Source organism: Girardinichthys multiradiatus, chromosome 1, assembly GCF_021462225.1.
Source record: "Girardinichthys multiradiatus isolate DD_20200921_A chromosome 1, DD_fGirMul_XY1, whole genome shotgun sequence".
Lineage (NCBI taxonomy): Eukaryota > Metazoa > Chordata > Actinopteri > Cyprinodontiformes > Goodeidae > Girardinichthys > Girardinichthys multiradiatus.
Window position 1 is genome coordinate 20160876 of NC_061794.1, and position 19360 is coordinate 20180235.

Genomic DNA, 19360 nt, shown 5'->3' on the forward strand with positions numbered 1-19360 from the left:
ACTTTGTAACAAAATGGAGGTATGAACCAGACGCACGAATTGGGCAAACTGACCCAGAGAGTGTTAATGATGAAAAGTATTAAACTAGGTTTGTTTACTATTAATGTGCATACATTTAGATATGTGAAAAATCAATCAATTACATCAGTGGATATTCACCTCATGTTTAAGTATGAAATGGCTAAAATTATGCTTAAAAAGACAGGTTTACATTATTGGCATGGCTACATGTTTAGTATATCTATTGTAACCAATAGAGGAGAAATGCAATGAGTCAAACACATCATGTATCAGAGAGAGGTCTTTCCTCCAAGATGAAATGTATCTGTTTTGCATGTAGTAGGAATTAAATACCGTCGAAGGCTATTTTATGACCATGCCGTCTGCTATTTTCATGTTATTTTTCCCCTTTGCAGCTTTTTATGATGCCCTAGGAGATAAGACGCAGGACAAGGACATCACAAGTTTAACATTTTCTAACATGGATAAATAATTCATAAATATACTGTCTTTTAGGATGTGGAGGAGATAAAAGAAAGAGGGGGTCAAAAGAAACGCCAAATGTTGATTCAGCCTTCTCTCGCTGTAACCTTCAAGCCCCTTCCACTGAGGTGAAATTTAAGCAAATCTGTCATTTTCCTTGCGCAAGGACCTTTGAGGAAGCAATGTTTCTCTAATTTTCTTACTTTGACATTAACATACTAGGGGCAAGCCTTGACTTGACCGGGGATCAAAACAACATATTGTTAATGCTCTTTCAGGTAGTCTAAAGATAAGAAATGTTGCTGTGACGACTGTTTTAATTTATAAACTAAAATAATACATAGATACCTAATTTCTAAAAATTCAGTCAGACAATAAAAGCACATGATGTTCTATGTGTAGATGTTTAGAAATATCAAAAATATCTGCGTAATGAAGGTGAAATTTGCGAATTGCATGACTTTTCACTGTTACAGTATTAAAGCACTAAAGCGCCACAAACTGTCAATTGTATGGTATTCACCAGTGTAATAACTGAGGCTGAATCAAAAGTAACAATGAAGAAATCTAAAGAAAACAGAGCCAACTGCAACCCGTGTTTGGTAGGGGAGAAGCCTAACATTATGCAAAGGAAAAACCTTCTTCATCCAGTTGCAACTAAAGCTTCTGTGACTGAAGCTGATTCACCACCATGACCTCCACAAAAACTCTTCACAGCACAACCTCAAACACTTGCTAGGGTTAATTTTGAACTTCAGCATATTTCGGTCCTTCTCAGACTGCGGGAGACTAAGGTTTGTTTCTGTATTTAGATTGTTAGATCGTTGCAACTGAGGTTAAAACTGTCTAACCAGAATTGAACATGGGCTGCTTCAATTAAAACATAGGCCTCACGGCTTTTACTGCAACCCCAATGATGTAACTTTCAGACACAACAGCATACAAAAATTATTTTTACCATCCCACTATACAAATACCTTTTCTGTTCATACCGCTTGTCCAGAGACCCTTTTTCTTCCATGTTGTCCTTTAGAGCACTCTTCTAACAGCAACAGATTCCACTCAGCATGTCTGGCAATCTGTAACTTTAACTGCAACTTTACAGATTGGAGTTGAAATGCAACAGGAGAACAAGTGAGACAAAAGCCACTTTGAAACCCAGTTTAAGGGGAAAGATAGTTCATATTAGGATGTATTTGAATGACCGATGAATTGATTGGGATTGTGACGTGCCAAACAAGTTGTTTTGTTCTGATAAAGATCCAAGTAATTTAGGTTTAGACATTTGTCAACACAGAGTCCCAATTCAGTGATACAATAAAGTTCATAAAATCAATGTCATGTACAGTTGAAAGCAGTTATTTACATACTTTACAAAGATCGCCAATCCATCCATCCATCCATCCATCCATCCATCCATCCATCCATCCATCCATCCATCCATCCATCCATCCATCCATCCATCCATCAGTTCTTGGCAGTAACCAGTAAAAGAGGGAAATCCAAACATCACTCTTTAACCTAAAGTGGGTAACCCCAGGGTGTTCCCCACGAAGAGGGGATATCCAGTGAGTTCTGGCTCTACTCTCAGTGGTAAGTGTATGGACGTTAGAGCTGCGCGATATGGCCTAAAATGAATACCATGATATATTGAGCAGTTCACCTCAGTAACGATAAATGAATGGTAACACTAACCTAACCACTACCAGTAAATTTCGATGTCTGTAAATTTTAGTTTATCGCCCAGCCCTATTGGACATCCAACCTCACTTGACTCCTTCAAATGGGAAAGAGCAGCAACTCTATTTTAAGTTCCCCAAATGATGGAACTTTGCATGTTTACTGTAAGCCTATGAAGGAAATTCATTTTAGTTGATTGCATCTGAAATTACACTCTGTCAGGATCCATTATGAGAGTTGGGATGTAGACAGATTGCTAAAACGAAAGCTTCTCATTTTGGTTCAGCTCTTTTGTCCTGCAATACTGGAGATAAGGCCAGCATTTGTCAATCCATCTCCACTTATATCCTACCCTCACCCTAAGAGCCATAAACCCCTTCATTTGAGGCAGACATTAAACACCCCACCAGGAGGAAGCTCTCCACCTTTTTCCCATTGAGAGGAGTGGCTTCAGACAGACGACTCTCATCTCGACCGCTGAACACTTCCCCCTAATGCAGGCTGAAGATCATGGAATGAAGACACAAAAGGAACCACATGATGTACAAACAGCAAAGATGAGACTCGGAGGTACCCAAAGCAGACACCTTTTTCTCTACAAACCTGCCTTGATATTCTGTCCAGAAACACTAAACAAAGGATTCAGTCCGGTGGGAGTCCAACCCTCACTGGGAATGAGCTTGACTTTGTGCTGAGGGTGCTAACACAGCTCTTGCTTTGTTTGTACAAGGAGCACATAGCCTGACCAAGCATACCCAGTACCCCATACCCCTACTACATCATTGCACAAAATGCCTTAATTGGCACAGTCCTATGCTTCCTCCAGATCCACACGCATGTGGAAACCAAACTTCCATGACCCCTGAGCAATACAGTTAGAAAGAATTAAACAAAGCTCCCGATTTGCCCCATTGGCTTTGGTACAAATATATTTGTAATTAAAAGTCTGTGCAACCAAATATAGAACCATTGTGTCAAAGTAAGCAGAGTAATTAGGTTACCACTGAGTAGAAACACACATATAAGCTTACTGTAATTTTATGTTTGAGACATTAATGGCTGAATAGATGAGATGAAGTCATTAGCACTCCAATGGAGCCATTTGTGGCCCATGAGGTGTTTAGTAGAAGATAGCTCATCGGGGAACAATGATGTATTTGACAAAAGTAGGAGAATGAAACGATGCACACAAGCTCTAAGATCCCCAAAAGAGCTCCAATGTGTCAAGAAAACATGTAACTCTGAATGAGTTTACAGTGTCCTATAAGAGTCCTGTAAAAGCAAAGTCATTCTGCCATATGCTTCTTTTTAAAAATGACAGAGTGCCAAACAACAGCTGGTCATGCATACATAAAGGTTTTCAAATCCACTCTGTGTGATCCAGATAGACGGATGGAAAGAGACTGTAACTGTTTTAAACATCTCATGAAGAATTTCAAAATTCACCTTCAAAGAGGAGTCTCGCAGAGAAGAGAAAGGGCAGAAATCAAACCCACCATCAATAGGTGTCTTAGCCGAGGCCCACTGAACAACTGACCATTACAGCGATGAGCTGCTGGTTCCACACAGGCTATCTGACCGGAATGACAGGGAATTCGATTTGGATGATGTATCAAGAAAGACCGACAGTTTAGCACAATAGAGCGGGAACGAAATGGCAGAACAGACGAGGCTGGCTGACAGAAAGACAGAACTGGGATAAGTGAAGTGTGTGTGTGTGTGTGTGTGTGGAGGGGTGGGGTGGGGATGGAGGAGGGGTGGGGGTATTTCAGCACGTCCAATAGCAAGTCAGGGTCATAGGTAACGTCCGTCAGTAAAGGACAGGTAGACAGTGCCAGGCTTTAACCAATAGCAGAGGAATGAGCTAACCTATTCCCTGCTCCCACAAGCGCTGGTAATTCTCTCAAATGTCACATCAGAATGGATCTCATTTAGGTGGGTAAAAAGGACCTGACTCTCCATTGCAGATGTGGGTGGACCTGCACTGGATTGGCCGTGAACTCTAAAAACACAGCTGCAAAGGAAGTGCTTTGAAAAGGCGTGAAAGAGAGGCAGGTTTATGTCAGTGCAGTTTAACTCAGTGATAAATGAAAGGGTGTTAAAAAATATCTCAAATCTTTTTACACAGAGATAAAAGAAAGTTCTTCAGTTTTGATGTAAACCTATTTTCTTTTTTTAAACTGGGGGCGTAATACTGTGTTGTTAACCTTATTTCTCATTTATTAGAGGGAATTGAATAAATAAAGAAAATATGTTGTCTCATAGTCACCCATCCAACCCCAAGGGAAGATGGAAGCCCTGGTAATCACATATAGCACAATAGCTTACCTATAATCCCCTTTATTTTTATTTTCATGATGTCACTCTCTTTAAGCCCCTTGCTTTATGAGTCGCAAACGGACAGAAGTGGGGGCTGAAGAGAGGCGGAGTGGTGAGGGAAGGGGACGGGGTGGGGGGGTGTTGGTGGTGGTGGCTGAAAACAAATGATGTGGATCCCTCATTGTTCTTTCTCTATGCCCTCATTCCAGTCAGGGCAATAAGAGAACATTGTGATTTACTGTCAGTGAAGCGCAAGAGTGCATCAGAGAGAATCCACTGCGGCAGGGGCCATTAAAATAGATTTAACTTCCCACAGTATTAGGCCAGATGTCTGCACTTCTATTATATTTCAACCAGCCATGACCTTGGTCTCCACATGATGAGAAAGATCACCAGAAGAGAGGGACAGGGAGAGTGAAAATATATGCAAAAAACCAATAGAAATATCAAACTACTTAGTCTCACTAAATCCATGAGCGGCATCATGCTGCATATACAGAGAGAGAGAGAGAGAGAGGGAGAAAAACCAGGACCAAAATAGAGCCAAGGTTTCAAGTTTTCTGAAAGTGTATGAATCACTGAATGCATTTCTGCTGCTGTTTTTGGTGGTGGTGCCTTTCTGTATTTCAGGAGAAACCAAGGGAAAACCCATACAATCCGTTCTGGAGAAGTTTTGAAAATAAGATTGGGCAAAGATGTCTGTAGATGTACAAAACCGGTAGAGACACACCTCAACATACAAATATATATGGGGAGTATACATATACAGTATATATATATATATATATATATATATATATATATATATACATACCGTATATATATATATACGGTATGTATATATATATACCGTATATAGATATAGATATATATATACAGTATATATATATATATACACACACACACAAAACATTTAGCATTTTCCTTCACTTTCAAAATTATGCGCAGCTTTTACTTGATCTATCACATAAAATCCCAAAAGAAGACACTGGAGTTTGTGGTTGTAGTTTGACAAAATGTGAAAAGGTATAAGTGATATTAATATTTTTGCAAGGCACTCCACGAGTATGCTCACATTTAAAGAACAAGGGAAGTGATGACTTCTTATGTAATCACATATTAAAATGCTGCCTTTTATGCTCTTAACACCATTCAGTTCGTAGTGAATGTTTATATAATTTCTATAAAATCCTTCCTCTCTGGCCACAGTCCATTTATTTCAACTCTGTAAAACCACAGTAGAGGTCACTGCTTGTTGCACTTCAGAGACCGATGATAATTGGACTTATTGGCTGACATGGACTGACCTAAAAAAAGATCTACCACTGGCTATGACTACAACTCACAATCCTCCCGCCTTAGCATTGGTGTAGATGTTATTCATGTGTTCCTTTGATGTTCTTCCAGCACAGTTTTCACATATCGATGCACCACTGCTGGTTTAAGAGCTGAAAAAGAGTTTTCAGCCTGATTTCATGATATTGACTTTGTACACATTCTTATAAAAGTCAAATACACTACGAATGAGTTGCATCTCTTCTTCAGGCTGACAACCTTGCCGACGGGTCTGTGGAGCCTCAAAGAAGCAGCGAGAAGTGTGTTGGCATTTTCAGACCCTCAATTTTGATTTTTCTTCCATTTTCTCAAACATTTCCCTAGTTTTTGTTTTTTCCTTGCAGCAAAAGAATGCAAGCATAGAGAGGACTTTCACTGAGGTACAGTATATGGACGGGTTTAGAAGGGAGAGCCAGTGTTGTGTAGTGAGGAGAATGCTGCAATTGTGCTGGTGGGGGTATAATGGTGCACTGTGACTCACTATTAAGTAATGGTGCTTTTCACATCAGTATCGCCCACACTGGGTGCTGGGGTGAACTGAGGTGTTTCTGACTCAGAGAGATATAGAAAAAAGATAAAGGTAGAAAAAAAAGGGAGTAAAGGTGGGACAGTCCTACAGTATAAGTGAAACCTGTCTCATGTTTCATGTAGCCTGAAAATCAAATAGACTAATATATTTAGCAATAAAATAAAAGAAAACAGTTCAAAGTTTTATATAAACGGTAATCTGTCATTTTAAATGAGGTTATATGCTAAGATACTCCCGCTATATAACCCGACACACTTTGTTAGACAGCACCATCTAAGGTGGTCCACCTTCAATACTAGAAAAAGGAAGCGAGGTTCAACAGAGGTAGGTGACTAATAGAACCATCTGTCCATTTTGTGCCTTATTTATCAAATAAGAAAAACATAATGAAAAGGAAAAAACAACAACAAACTAATAGTAAGAGAGAAGTGGTCCTAAATATCGAGTAAAATTAAGAAAATCTTCTTAACTGTCAAAAAACTATGACCTAACTTTTGGGTTTAATGTTCTTACACAGTATTTGGAGGTAGATGTTTTGTAGAGTTATTGGCATAACTCTCACCACACTTTGAATTGTTATTATGATGCACCGACTATGCCAAAACAAATTCCTTGTATGTCCAAAAACGTACTTGGCAATAAAGCTTTTCTGATTCTGATTCTGATGAAAGCCTCATTTTCTTTCTTTAAATATGACATTCAGTCATATATGTGCTTGAAATAATTTAGATCAATCATGTTTCATCTATCAAAACAACCCAGCAGAGCTTGCAATCCATGTAAGGAATGGCGAAGCGAGAATGTTTTTTGTTTTTGCGGTGACTGTGGCTCAGTGAGAAGAGTGGTTGTCTTGCAATCTGAGGGTTGTAGGTTTGATTCCAGCTTCCTCCTGCCACATGTTGATGTGCCCCTGGGCAAGGCAATTAACCTCAAATTACCTACTGATCTGTGTATTGGTGTATGAATGTGTGCATGTCAGTGAGTGCGTCTGGGTGAATTTGGCTCTAGTGTAAAGTGCTTTGAGTGGTCAGTATGACTGGAAATGTGCTAAACAAGTTCAGTCCATTTACCATTTTTTTAAGGTGAATGGAGAGGTATGATGTCTGAAGACAATGTATTTTAGCTTTTAGTCCTCATAATGCTGATTCTGATAGAGGCCACAAGCTGAAACACATTCAACCTCTAATCTCTGCCTGAAGGATCAAACATTAAATCTAAGAAACATTGCACAACTTTAACATCATCACTTGAGTAAAATTTTAAGGTACCGTATTTTCCGCACTATAAGGCGCACTTAAAAACCTTTAATTTTCTCAAAAAATGACAGTGCGCCTTGTAATCCGGAGCGCCTTATATATGGATCAATTGGTTAATTGGTTGATCCATACTGGTTGTACACGGCGCTCTGTCAAAATGTTTCAGTACGACTGGTAAACTACAAAGCCGCACCGCTTGCAGCATTACGGCTACCGTAGTCAGGGGCGTCGCCGAAGTAATAGCGGTAAACACCTGTACTGTGCTTACTCCTAGTCCAACACCACTTGTGTGTGTATAACGTTTGAATGTACTGTTGCAGGAATTGCCTGAACTATATGTGATTAGAAGCTCAGTGTGTGGGGTGTATGTTTCGTGTGTGTGTATGGAAGATGTTGACATTACTCCTCCGGACAGAGGTGGCGCTGTGTGCTGCCGTAGCTGAGAATCAAGAGTGAAGGAGTGACGTCGGTATTATTGTGTGTGTGGGGTGGGTAGAGACGGCGACCGGAGCAGCGGTGTATGAGTCTGTAAGCCCTGTGTTTTTACGTGCTGCAAAGTCATTAAAAAGAACCCCGAATCTCGTCAACAACTCAGTGTTTTGATGCTGTTTCTTCATGCTCAACTCAGCAACGTATGAGTGAGGGAGTTAACCCCGAGGAAACTAGTAACTTCGGCCCTGGAGAAAGCGTCTCCCCTGTGTCATCAGACTACGGTCAGGGGACAGAAACAGGAAAGGTTAACAGTACTAACGTTTGATTTAGTGCATCAAACTGTTTCTTTTACGTGTTTACTGAATCAGGGAAAAGTTCCCTTTCACGTTTTAACTAACGTTTGATTTCAACTTCAACTTCATAGACTCCAATGCATTCCTAACGTGCGGTTGGTTCTATTCAATATAATTCTATGTAGAGGAGACCTTACCATGAGAGTGAATGGAGTTATCAGAACGCTGGTTTGTAGTGTATTAATAAAGTTTGACTGACTGACTTATCTGATTGTTTTGTTGACATTCTCTTTAGCTCCATCTAGTGGATGCATAACGCAACCCCAGTCAAACGTTTGACTGCAGTAGCTTCTATTCTATGCGCCTTATAATCCGGTGCGCCTTATAGTGCGGAAAATACGGTAGTTAAACTCACATTTTAACTAGTCATTTAGTTCAATGTACTATGTTTTCCATATGTTTCATGATGCTTTAACAACATCCCACATTCAAAAACAAGAATTCTGACAAAACTTAAGAGAAATTATGAAGACGCATTTTTCTGCACTTAAGAGAAAGGCTTTTGAAATACCAACTCAACAACTAAAAAAAAAAATAACAATCGTGCTTTGTTGAGTTGCAATGTTAAGTTGCACCAGTTCTGCAATTAAGAGTAAAATTATTCAACTTTGTTTTTGTTCTTCTTCCAATTTGATATCAATCAGGCTGAATTCTGGTGTTTATTGAATGTGGGAAATGTAAACGATTTGTTTAGCAATAATTTTTAAATCAGGACTATTTCTAGTGTTTCCTATCCTGACAAGAAAAATACATATTTTGTTTTAAAAGCCATTTAATAAACATTCTGACATTCTTTAGGCCAATGAAAACATTAGTGATGGAACTGAAAAACATAAAACTATTTTGTCATTTTTGATTAAAATTAGCTTGTGTAAAATGTATGGTTTTACCACGGAAACAAAAATATAAATAAATCACAGAGGAATTAACCCACAGTTAACCTCTCAGTTTTTACAGCCGGTATGTGATTAATAAATTTTTTTGAGTTCGAATAACACATAACTACCTAGCTGTGTTAGTTAAGCAGCTGAAATACAACAAGACTGTACTCAAAAAAGAAAATAAATAACAATTTTTTCGATAGTTTGCTTTGTGCTAGTATGTGCTTGCTTCAAGGCTTCCTTCATGGGATACGGTTCATCATTTGTGTGTAAACATCTCCAAAAACATGTGCACCATGGAGGAACGGAAAGTAGATTTGAATGTCAAAATCTTTCCTCTGAAAAGCAAGAAAGAAATGCTAAAAAGATGGGAAATGTGCTGCCAAATGAATCAAATGAATTTTATGAGGACCTCAAAATTCATGTGAACTTGTCAAAAAGGGTAGGAAATGTCTAATTTAAGGAATATTACAGCCAGATGTAAGTTTATTGTGATAGACTAGACAAATGGGACAAATGGGATGAAAATGAGCCAAAGTTTTGAAAAATCTTATAAATAAAAATCAGAAAAAAAAGACACATCTGTATTCAATCCCTACTACTCTGATCTCAAATAGTGAGCAACAGTTGCTTTCAAAAGTAAAGCTTTAGGGAGGATTTGGTTTTAACCCAATATTGCAAGCTTTGGATGTCTCACAGAGCATTGTTCAGTCTATAACTGTAAACATATTGAAAAATGGTTGGCCATCTAACTATATATGCCTGGCAAAGACATAATTAATCAGACAAGCTTCCAATACTGGAGGAGCTGCAAAAATCCACAGCTCAGGTAGGCAAATCTATAGACACAACAACTAGCCATGTACAAAACTGGTTGTTACAGAAGAGTGACCAAAAAAAAGCCATTGTTAAAAGAAACCCATAAGAAGTCCTATTTGGAGCTTCCCATGTAGGGAACACAGAAAACATATAGAATAAAGTAGTCTGGACAGATGAGACCCAAATTGAAATTTTTGGCCTACATCCAAGTCGTGTAGTAGAAAACATCACTCTGAAGACATATTTCATATTGTGAAACCTGGTGGTCGGAGTGTCATCATGTGGTGATGGCTTTCTTCAGCAGGGCCAGGGAAGCTGGTCAGAGCAGATGAAAAGATGGATGCAGAATAAAGACGAATGCTAAAAGGAAACCTGTTGGGCTGCAAAACACTTAAGATTGGGATGGATGTTCATCTTACAGCAGGACAACAGCCCTAAACATACAGCAAGAGCTATGATGGTGTGGTTTGCTAACATTGTTATGTTAGAATGGGCCAGTCAAAGTGAAGACCTGATATGAACACATGCAAAGCACTGGACAGCGCAACAAGAAAATGACACGCATATTAGCACTTTTATTGGTCTGCTTTTTACTCCACCATCCACCTCTAACCAGCTTCCCTTAATCCAAATCTTATCCTATTGTCTAAACATTTTGTATGCCTACGAACACACATGAAGAGGCATCCACGTGCACTAATTAAACTGCAGAGCAAGAGGAGAGGCCAGAAAAAAAAATCCAAAAATATACATTGAGGAACAAGTCTGCATAACCACTCAAGCTGATCGAGCCTGATATGAATGCCAATGAAGGGCACTCATTGGCCATTAAGCAAAATTAGAATTTGTGTTGGCGTGGTTGGAGGAAAACCAATCATTCTCATGGAGGTATTACAGTGCTGCAGAAATATAAACGGCGGTCCGCCTTATTTCACATTTATCCGTGTGACGGGTTGATAATGAGCAAACTGCCAGTTTCACTTCAATTTAGTCTGAATAAATGTTCACAAATTCCAATCAGGTACGTGTTTATATTTTGTGTTCAGTAAGGATTGATGGGTCTGTCACATTTTATCCTTTTTAGTTGATGTGGATAGTTAAAGCACCTTTACAACTTTAGAAAATATATTCTGATTAAAAAGTGATTTCCTGGTATTAATGACCCCTATTAATCTAATCAAATCTGCAGCTAGTCTGTTTGAGAGATTTATGATTCTGTAATGCTTATTTCCATTCCATCAGGATAAATGAGCCATTTAATAATCTTTATTTCAGCAAACTGTCTGCTTCATAGATTTGTGTGTGGGCGATACAAACAAAGCTGGTCAAAGATAAATCCAACACATTTGCTTATATTTTAAAGTTCTAACAGATGAACCAAATGTAAAACATTAATATCATCAAACTGCCCCACAGATCCATATGTGCAGTTTGCATGGATATTTTCAAAAGAAAATATGCAATATTTTAAGCAAGGAAAACACCTTGTTTAAATGGGCAGATTGCATTCAAGCATACAGCGAACAGCCCCTTTAAAGCTGTTTCTGATTAGCGGTTTTCTGTTTTTTAAAAGCCCAGAAATGTTATGTGTAATGCAATCTTCTGGCTGTGTCAGGCTGCTACCTCAGTGTATTTGCTGTAGAAGACCCTAGACATGCAAACAAAGGAGTCTCTGTTCTGGCTACACACATCATTTTCACAAGCACACATTATGTACGGGCTCAGCTAGGCATCCGACCACACTGTTAAATGTGCAATAAAGCATTTGGCCTCTCTCTTTTAAAATATGCTTGACCTGTGCAGCAGTACAGCAATTGTGAGCATTGCCCTACAAACTAAGGGATAAAGGTCTTACTACAGTGCTAGTTACGTAGAAGAAAATGGAAGAAAAAAAACCCAGAAATTAGAGGATTCTTTTTGATTGCAGGCATTTTAATACCTGCAATAAAGAAAACTGACTCAGATCACGGCAACTACTGTAAATACCACTGTTATGAAGGCGAATAAAATATTCAGGGCTGAAGGCTCTGGACACTGTAGGGCTGTTGTGGTTGAAACACATCTTTAAACGGGGATGGAGCACCTGTGAAGTGGCAGGTGGGGGCCATGGTTCCAAATTTGCAAAACACAAGGTACTGGTGGAAAAAAAAGGTACTGAAGAGTGGGTTCCAGTTATTTATTTACTGCAATTCTTACTAAATTAACTTTCCAAGTGAAGGTTAATTCTGGGGTGTTTGAAGGGAGGATCTGACTGATTTTTGAACTACAGGTTCATCCAGGTTGTACAACAGCTTAGGATATCTTTATCATTTGCAGTTGCTGACGGAAATGTCAATGTTCAGTCCAGATTATTTCTGGTTTTCTGGAAAAGGAAAAATTGCCCCCCCCCCACCAAAAAAAAAAAAAAAGCATTTTTTATCTACACAACCAAAGCAAGACCAGCATCACCATTCTTGGCACGAAGACAACCTTCTTTCCAGTGTTGGATGGACTCTTAAACGGACTACCTTTAAGATCTTGTCCATACCTCTTTTTTGGGGTATGGACAAGATCTCAAGATGAAGTGGAGACAAGGTGTAGTGTCTTGTTTAGGAAAAGCATGTCTTCATCTTGTCATCTCTTTTTGCAGATTATGTGGTTCTGCTTGTTCTTAGACCACTTTTATAGTATCTGCAAAGGAGTTGAAGTGAAATCTCTGGTCCATCTACGTTCTAACACTCATCCAGGGAAGCTCAGAGTAGAGCCACTGTTCCTTCATATCAAAATTAGATCACCTAAGTTTCGGTCTCTTCCTGATACCTCCCAACGGAAGATATCCCAGGGCAGACCCAGAACTTAGTAAAGTGACTGTATCTCTACTTGTTGAACACCTTAGGATCCCCCAGAATGAGCTGGAGAGTGTCGCTGGCAGAGGGATGTCTGGGTTTCCCTTGTGAACCTTTTACCTTTGTTTAATTTGTCTGAAAATGGCTCAGAAGTTGAGCATCAAAACACTTAAAGTTACTCAGAAAGTGAAGAAAAATTAAGGAAATTAGCAAAACAAATCTAGCAGGAAAACATTGTTTTTTAAACATTATACGGGGTTATTTATTAGTAATACACCAATATGTGTGCAACTCTATCCTGCTATAAAATTTTAAATCAAAGGCGCTCTGTTAAAGGATAGAAAAGCCCAACAATGAACTCTGTGTTTCACAGGTTTCTTCATGAGTTGTGTGTAAGCTCCTATGTGACAGCGCTGACAGAGCATCAACTGCAGCTGACATGTTTTGAAAAGGCCAAATTGCCTTATCCACTAAGAAGGTATTTGTTGACACAACACTGCAAACCTGGAGTGGGTGCTGGTGATTGACGCATGACCGCAGCACCAGCAAAATTACAAAGCTGGACATTTATCCCAATTAGCACACACACGTATGCACGAGCAGTGACATAGTTAGGGCACATCAGGAAATGTGGCATACAACGATAGACTTTATGGTCTTGTGATTTGAGCTGTTAGCAGACAATGAGCTGCTAAAGCTTCCCGCTCAACCCTTCATTATAGTCTCTGAAACCCAACATCAAAGAAATATACAGTCCCATAGGATGAAAGTGCCATGTGTCCATATGTGTGTTTTTATTGGACTTTGTTTTGGATTGGGTGTGTGTGTTTGTGTGTGTTAGTTGGTTTATGAGTGTTTATGTGTTTGCGGTGTGGTCCACGTCCATATGTTTTCTGTTCTTTTGTTTTTGCAGGGTCTAATTTAAATTTTACATCATGTAAGTAAACACATTTTTGTACAGTGAGGACATTTTGGCTGCTCCTAACAACTTCAAAGGGTTGTTTGAGAGTGCTTTTCAAGTTAGGGCGATAATGAAATTCTTTTTATTGGGCTAGTAACACATACCTAAAGAAAAAGAAGGGAAAAGAGGTGTGGAGGGTTACTCAAGTAAGATTGCTCAAAGAGCTGCTTGCAGGAAGTTTTTTCATGCATTTAATCTCCTCATTTAATGCATCATTCAGTCTTCCAAAAAAGCATGGTTGTAGAGGTGAACCATGGTCAGAAAAACCTATTAGTTTTCGGTGTGAATTCACACTGCTCCTTTTTAATTCCAAAATTTTACCCTGGCCTTGGTACATGGTACATGTACAGAAGACTTCTCTGTAGTTACAGTTGGATTGTGAGAAGTTAATAGGAAGATATCTCAAAATCTTAATTCACTGAGAAAAAGAAAGAATGTATTTGTTTCTGTGTCAATGAACTTAGCATTTTATGACAGAATTACAGTTTACAACTGTTGACAACTACATGAAGAGTTATGCTAAAGAAATCCATCACTGAGAGTAAAACTGCTCTTTGTCTCACAGACCCTATGGCGTCCTGCTACTGTAACAGTGTGTTTCTGAGAAACAGATAGTTGGTGTATGAGTGGGCTATGCTGTCCTTGGCCCTTCGGGCTTTGTCCGATGCCGCTTTGAGTTATTTGACAAGGAGCTAATTGACACGATGGCTCCACCTTCATCGTGCTTTGTCAGAACACGAAGGTCGAGCTGCAGGATCAACAAATCTTTGAGGTCCAAATTCTGCCATATGTCCTGCCATATGTTCCCATCTACCAGCTGGAAGCACTCAGCGCCATGGCTGGGTGTGTGACTGAAACAGGGCCGAGGCCTTAATAATCTCAGGATGGTCAATCATTTGCACTGATGTAGCTGTGTCTTTAGTGAGACCTGTCACCAGTTCAGATCAGATTTACTTATATAAGTTATTTGATGTTTGAAATATGAGAATGTTCTTTGGACAAAAATAATCAAAAGGCAAACGTTTTGTGGAGGATAAAGACATGTTCACTTTTAGCACTTTAATGTTGTCCTCATGAGTAGGAAGATGGTCAAACTCATGGGTACCTAGAAGCAGGTTTCAAATTTGATCTATAACTTGAGCTGCTTGTGCAATGCTTGCAAACTTCTATGTATTTCATTGAGATTATATGTGGTAGACCTAAACAAAGTAGTAAACAATTGTCAAGTGGATCGAAAATCTGAAAATTGTGGTCTGAATTTGTTTTCAGCAAATTGGGTACTTACTTGGCAAAACCTCACTTGGCTAGACTTTGACTGAGCCATTCTAACACATTAATATTTCTAATGTATCATCTAAACCATTCCAATGTAGCTCTGGCTGTATTTTTACAGTCCTTCTGCTGGAAGGTAAACCTCTGCTCCATTCTAAAGAATTTTACGGTTTGTTAACAGGATTTCTTCCAGGATTGCCCTGTATTTTGCTCCATCTATGATCCTATCACCTCTTAACAGCTTTCCTGTTTCTGCTGAAGAAAAGCATCCCCACATCATAATGTTGCCACCACCATGTTTCATGGTGGGATTGTTGTGTTCAGAGTTTTACTTTCTTTCACACACAGCATTTTGCATGTAGGGCAAAAAATGTAACTGTGGTTACTTTGAGTCTTACTTGAAGGACAGGGACTTCTTTGTGTCAACAGGTAACTTTACATTGGAGGTTCCAAAAATCACTTCCCCCCCCCCCCCCCCCCCCCCCCCCAGCTGAATCGCTGATTTCCTTTAAATCAATGTTAAAAACCAATTTGTTTAGAGTTCTATTTAAACTATTAACTGAAACATCAATAATTTCAATCTGATGTCCAACGTTTCTTTCCTTTTCATTAATATGCTATTTTTGTGTAAAATGTGCTACACAAACAAACCCGCCTTGCCTTCTCATTCTTCACGTTTGCTATGTCCCCTACATGGCTTGTGGAAAACTGTAAACAAGACTTGTCTTCATTTGTGGGCTGCAAAGGAGGGTTAAATAGACTTTTCAGATTTTCATTTGTAAAAAAATCTGCACAAATATGAGTCCCTACAGGTCCTTCTCAAAATATTAGCATATTGTGATAAAGTTCATTATTTTCCATAATGTAATGATGAAAATTTAACATTGATATATTTTAGATTCATTGCACACTAACTGAAATATTTCAGGTCTTTTATTGTCTTAATACGGATGATTTTGGCATACAGCTCATGAAAACCCAAAATTCCTATCTCACAAAATTAGCATATCATTAAAAGGGTCTCTAAACGAGCTATGAACCTAATCATCTGAATCAACGAGTTAACTCTAAACATCTGCAAAAGATTCCTGAGGCCTTTAAAACTCCCAGCCTGGTTCATCACTCAAAACCCCAATCATGGGTAAGACTGCCGACCTGACTGCTGTCCAGAAGGCCACTATTGACACCCTCAAGCAAGAGGGTAAGACACAGAAAGAAATTTCTGAACAAATAGGCTGTTCCCAGAGTGCTGTATCAAGGCATTTCAGTGGGAAGTCTGTGGGAAGGAAAAAGTGTGGCAGAAAACGCTGCACAACGAGAAGAGGTGACCGGACCCTGAGGAAGATTGTGGAGAAGGGCCGATTCCAGACCTTGGGGGACCTGCGGAAGCAGTGGACTGAGTCTGGAGTAGAAACATCCAGAGCCACCGTGCACAGGCGTGTGCAGGAAATGGGCTACAGGTGCCGCATTACCCAGGTCAAGTCACTTTTGAACCAGAAACAGCGGCAGAAGCGCCTGACCTGGGCTACAGAGAAGCAGCACTGGACTGTTGCTCAGTGGTCCAAAGTACTTTTTTCGGATGAAAGCTAATTCTGCATGTCATTCGGAAATCAAGGTGCCAGAGTCTGGAGGAAGACTGGGGAGAAGGAAATGCCAAAATGCCAGAAGTCCAGTGTCAAGTACCCACAGTCAGTGATGGTCTGGGGTGCCGTGTCAGCTGCTGGTGTTGGTCCACTGTGTTTTATCAAGGGCAGGGTCAATGCAGCTAGCTATCAGGAGATTTTGGAGCACTTCATGCTTCCATCTGCTGAAAAGCTTTATGGAGATGAAGATTTCATTTTTCAGCACGACCTGGCACCTGCTCACAGTGCCAAAACCACTGGTAAATGGTTTACTGACCATGGTATCACTGTGCTCAATTGGCCTGCCAACTCTCCTGACCTGAACCCCATACAGAATCTGTGGGATATTGTGAAGAGAACATTGAGAGACTAAAGACCCAACACTCTGGATGAGCTAAAGGCCGCTATCGAAGCATCCTGGGCCTCCATAAGACCTCAGCAGTGCCACAGGCTGATTGCCTCCATGCCACGCCGCATTGAAGCAGTCATTTCTGCCAAAGGATTCCCAACCAAGTATTGAGTGCATAACTGTACATGATTATTTGAAGGTTGACGTTTTTTGTATTAAAAACACTTTTCTTTTATTGGTCGGATGAAATATGCTAATTTTGTGAGATAGGAATTTTGGGTTTTCATGAGCTGTATGCCAAAATTATCTGTATTAAGACAATAAAAAACCTGAAATATTTCAGTTAGTGTGCAATGAATCTAAAATATATGAATGTTAAATTTTCATCATTACATTATGGAAAATAATGAACTTTATCACAATATGCTAATATTTTGAGAAGGACCTGTATGTGTAAAATCCCAATAAAATACAAAGGTGCACTTGGCATGAATATTTTTAAAGGGCCCTATATTAACCAAAACAATGTCACTGTCTTAATAGCATAGGCTGGCTTACCTGATTTGGTGACCGAAACTCTTGGTTGCTGTCATTCATGTACATGTTGTCAGCATCAAACTGTGAACAGAAACAGAAGGGATACATAAACATTGTATTCAAGAGGAGATTTGGAAAAAAAGACAGTGGGTGCCTGGGGAGAAGGTACAAAGAGGAAAAGCTCTAAAGCTCTTTACGGGTGGCCTCAAGTGTGAGACTAATGACTTTGTCACTTTGGTTAAACCTCGTGGTGGCATGGCAGCACGGGCAATTACTGTTCGTCAGCGGGCCGGTAATTAGGCTACATGAGCGTGGTGACGAGAGATGGGCTTTTCCCTGTAGGCTCTGCTGGTTGTGAGAGAAAAGGGAATCAGTGTGAATGAATCTATGACTGCATTCAGTTGGGAAGTGTGTGCTTGCGGTCTTTGAGGGTGTGTTGTGTGTGAGCTGTGAAGTGAAGGCATGCTGTGTCTTCTAACTGGAGCTAATCAGGCAATGAAGGATCACTTGCTGCTGGTGCCAAAACACTCCTTGACATGGGGTTAGGGCTCACGTAACAACAAATGACTCCCAACCAGCGAGGGTGCAGGGAAACAACACAGGGTCAACAGCAGAGTGCACCATGCTAGCTCTGCTCTCTCTACTGAGCTAAATCGCTGAAAGAAAGAGATTAGTGTTAAATGTGTTGCAATTGCTGGAGAGAAAACAACTAAACAAATCTTTTTTAAGGCATAAAACAACACATTCAGGGCCATCTGAAATTTTCAGCAACTTGCATGGAAAAACCAAATGCCTTGTGGAGCATGTTTTATGATGAGACAAGGATTGAGCTGCTTGGCTACAAAGAAAAGATGAATGCTTGCAGGAGTCAAGGTGCGACATTCAACATAAGTACACTGAAGACAGTTGTTGTCCCACATTAAGAAAGCAGTTTAACATTGAGCTTCTGGAATTGCTATGACCTCAACCATATTGAGGATTTATGTAGTATGCCTAAAAGATGAGTCTATGCCAGCAAATCAATCAAATTAAAAGAACTCTTCCATTTCTGATAAGATGAGTGGTTGAGTATCCAGCCAAACCATATGACAGGATCTTGCTGATGGAAACAGAAAGTGTGTGGTTTCTCTGCAACTTGTTAAGGGACAATTAACCAATTACTAGTGGCAGTGTAGTTATATTCAATCTTTGAGTGGAATAGAAAAAAATCCTCATTATATTCAAAGCATCAAAATTGTGTGCCGTATAATCAACCAATTCAGAATAAAGCATAGTTAAAATGCATCATTAAAGGGCCCAAATTAATGCTTTCATGTGCATAATGAGTGTATGTAAACTTCAAACTGGAACCGTAATAGCATACACACAAATTCCCTTTGTCAAATGGAGTCAACTCCTCTATTTGTTGACTGAAGTCAATCTTTTAATGTCAAGGCCGAAAAAGAGAGTTAGAAATGACAGCAGAAGAAACATGATCAAACTAGACAGCAATCCATGTCACATTCTAAAGAATTAAATAGAGGGGCCCGTCTCAGTTTGGGGATGGTCCGATTGTGCTAAGGAGGTTACTGATGGTTTGAAAAGTAAAGAAATGCCGGATAGGAGAGCATACAAATGGATCATAAGATGTACCTGCTCAAAACAATGGCCAAATAGGTAGCCTAATGGACGGAAATGAGCTGAATTCCTTTGGGGAGATATCTAATA

At 39.6% G+C, this 19360-nt stretch overlaps 1 protein-coding gene across 3 annotated transcripts in view; it reads right to left on the bottom strand.

The window, feature by feature from the left end:
- The window catches only part of LOC124873598 (thymocyte selection-associated high mobility group box protein TOX-like), a 123408-nt gene that overhangs the window by 47081 nt on the left and 56967 nt on the right, over positions 1–19360 (bottom strand). For all 3 annotated transcript variants that reach the window (XM_047374357.1, XM_047374349.1, XM_047374366.1), the window contains one exon: positions 17675–17734. In XM_047374357.1, coding sequence (XP_047230313.1) covers positions 17675–17734 — 60 coding nt within the window. The remainder of the gene's footprint in view (positions 1–17674; positions 17735–19360) is intronic.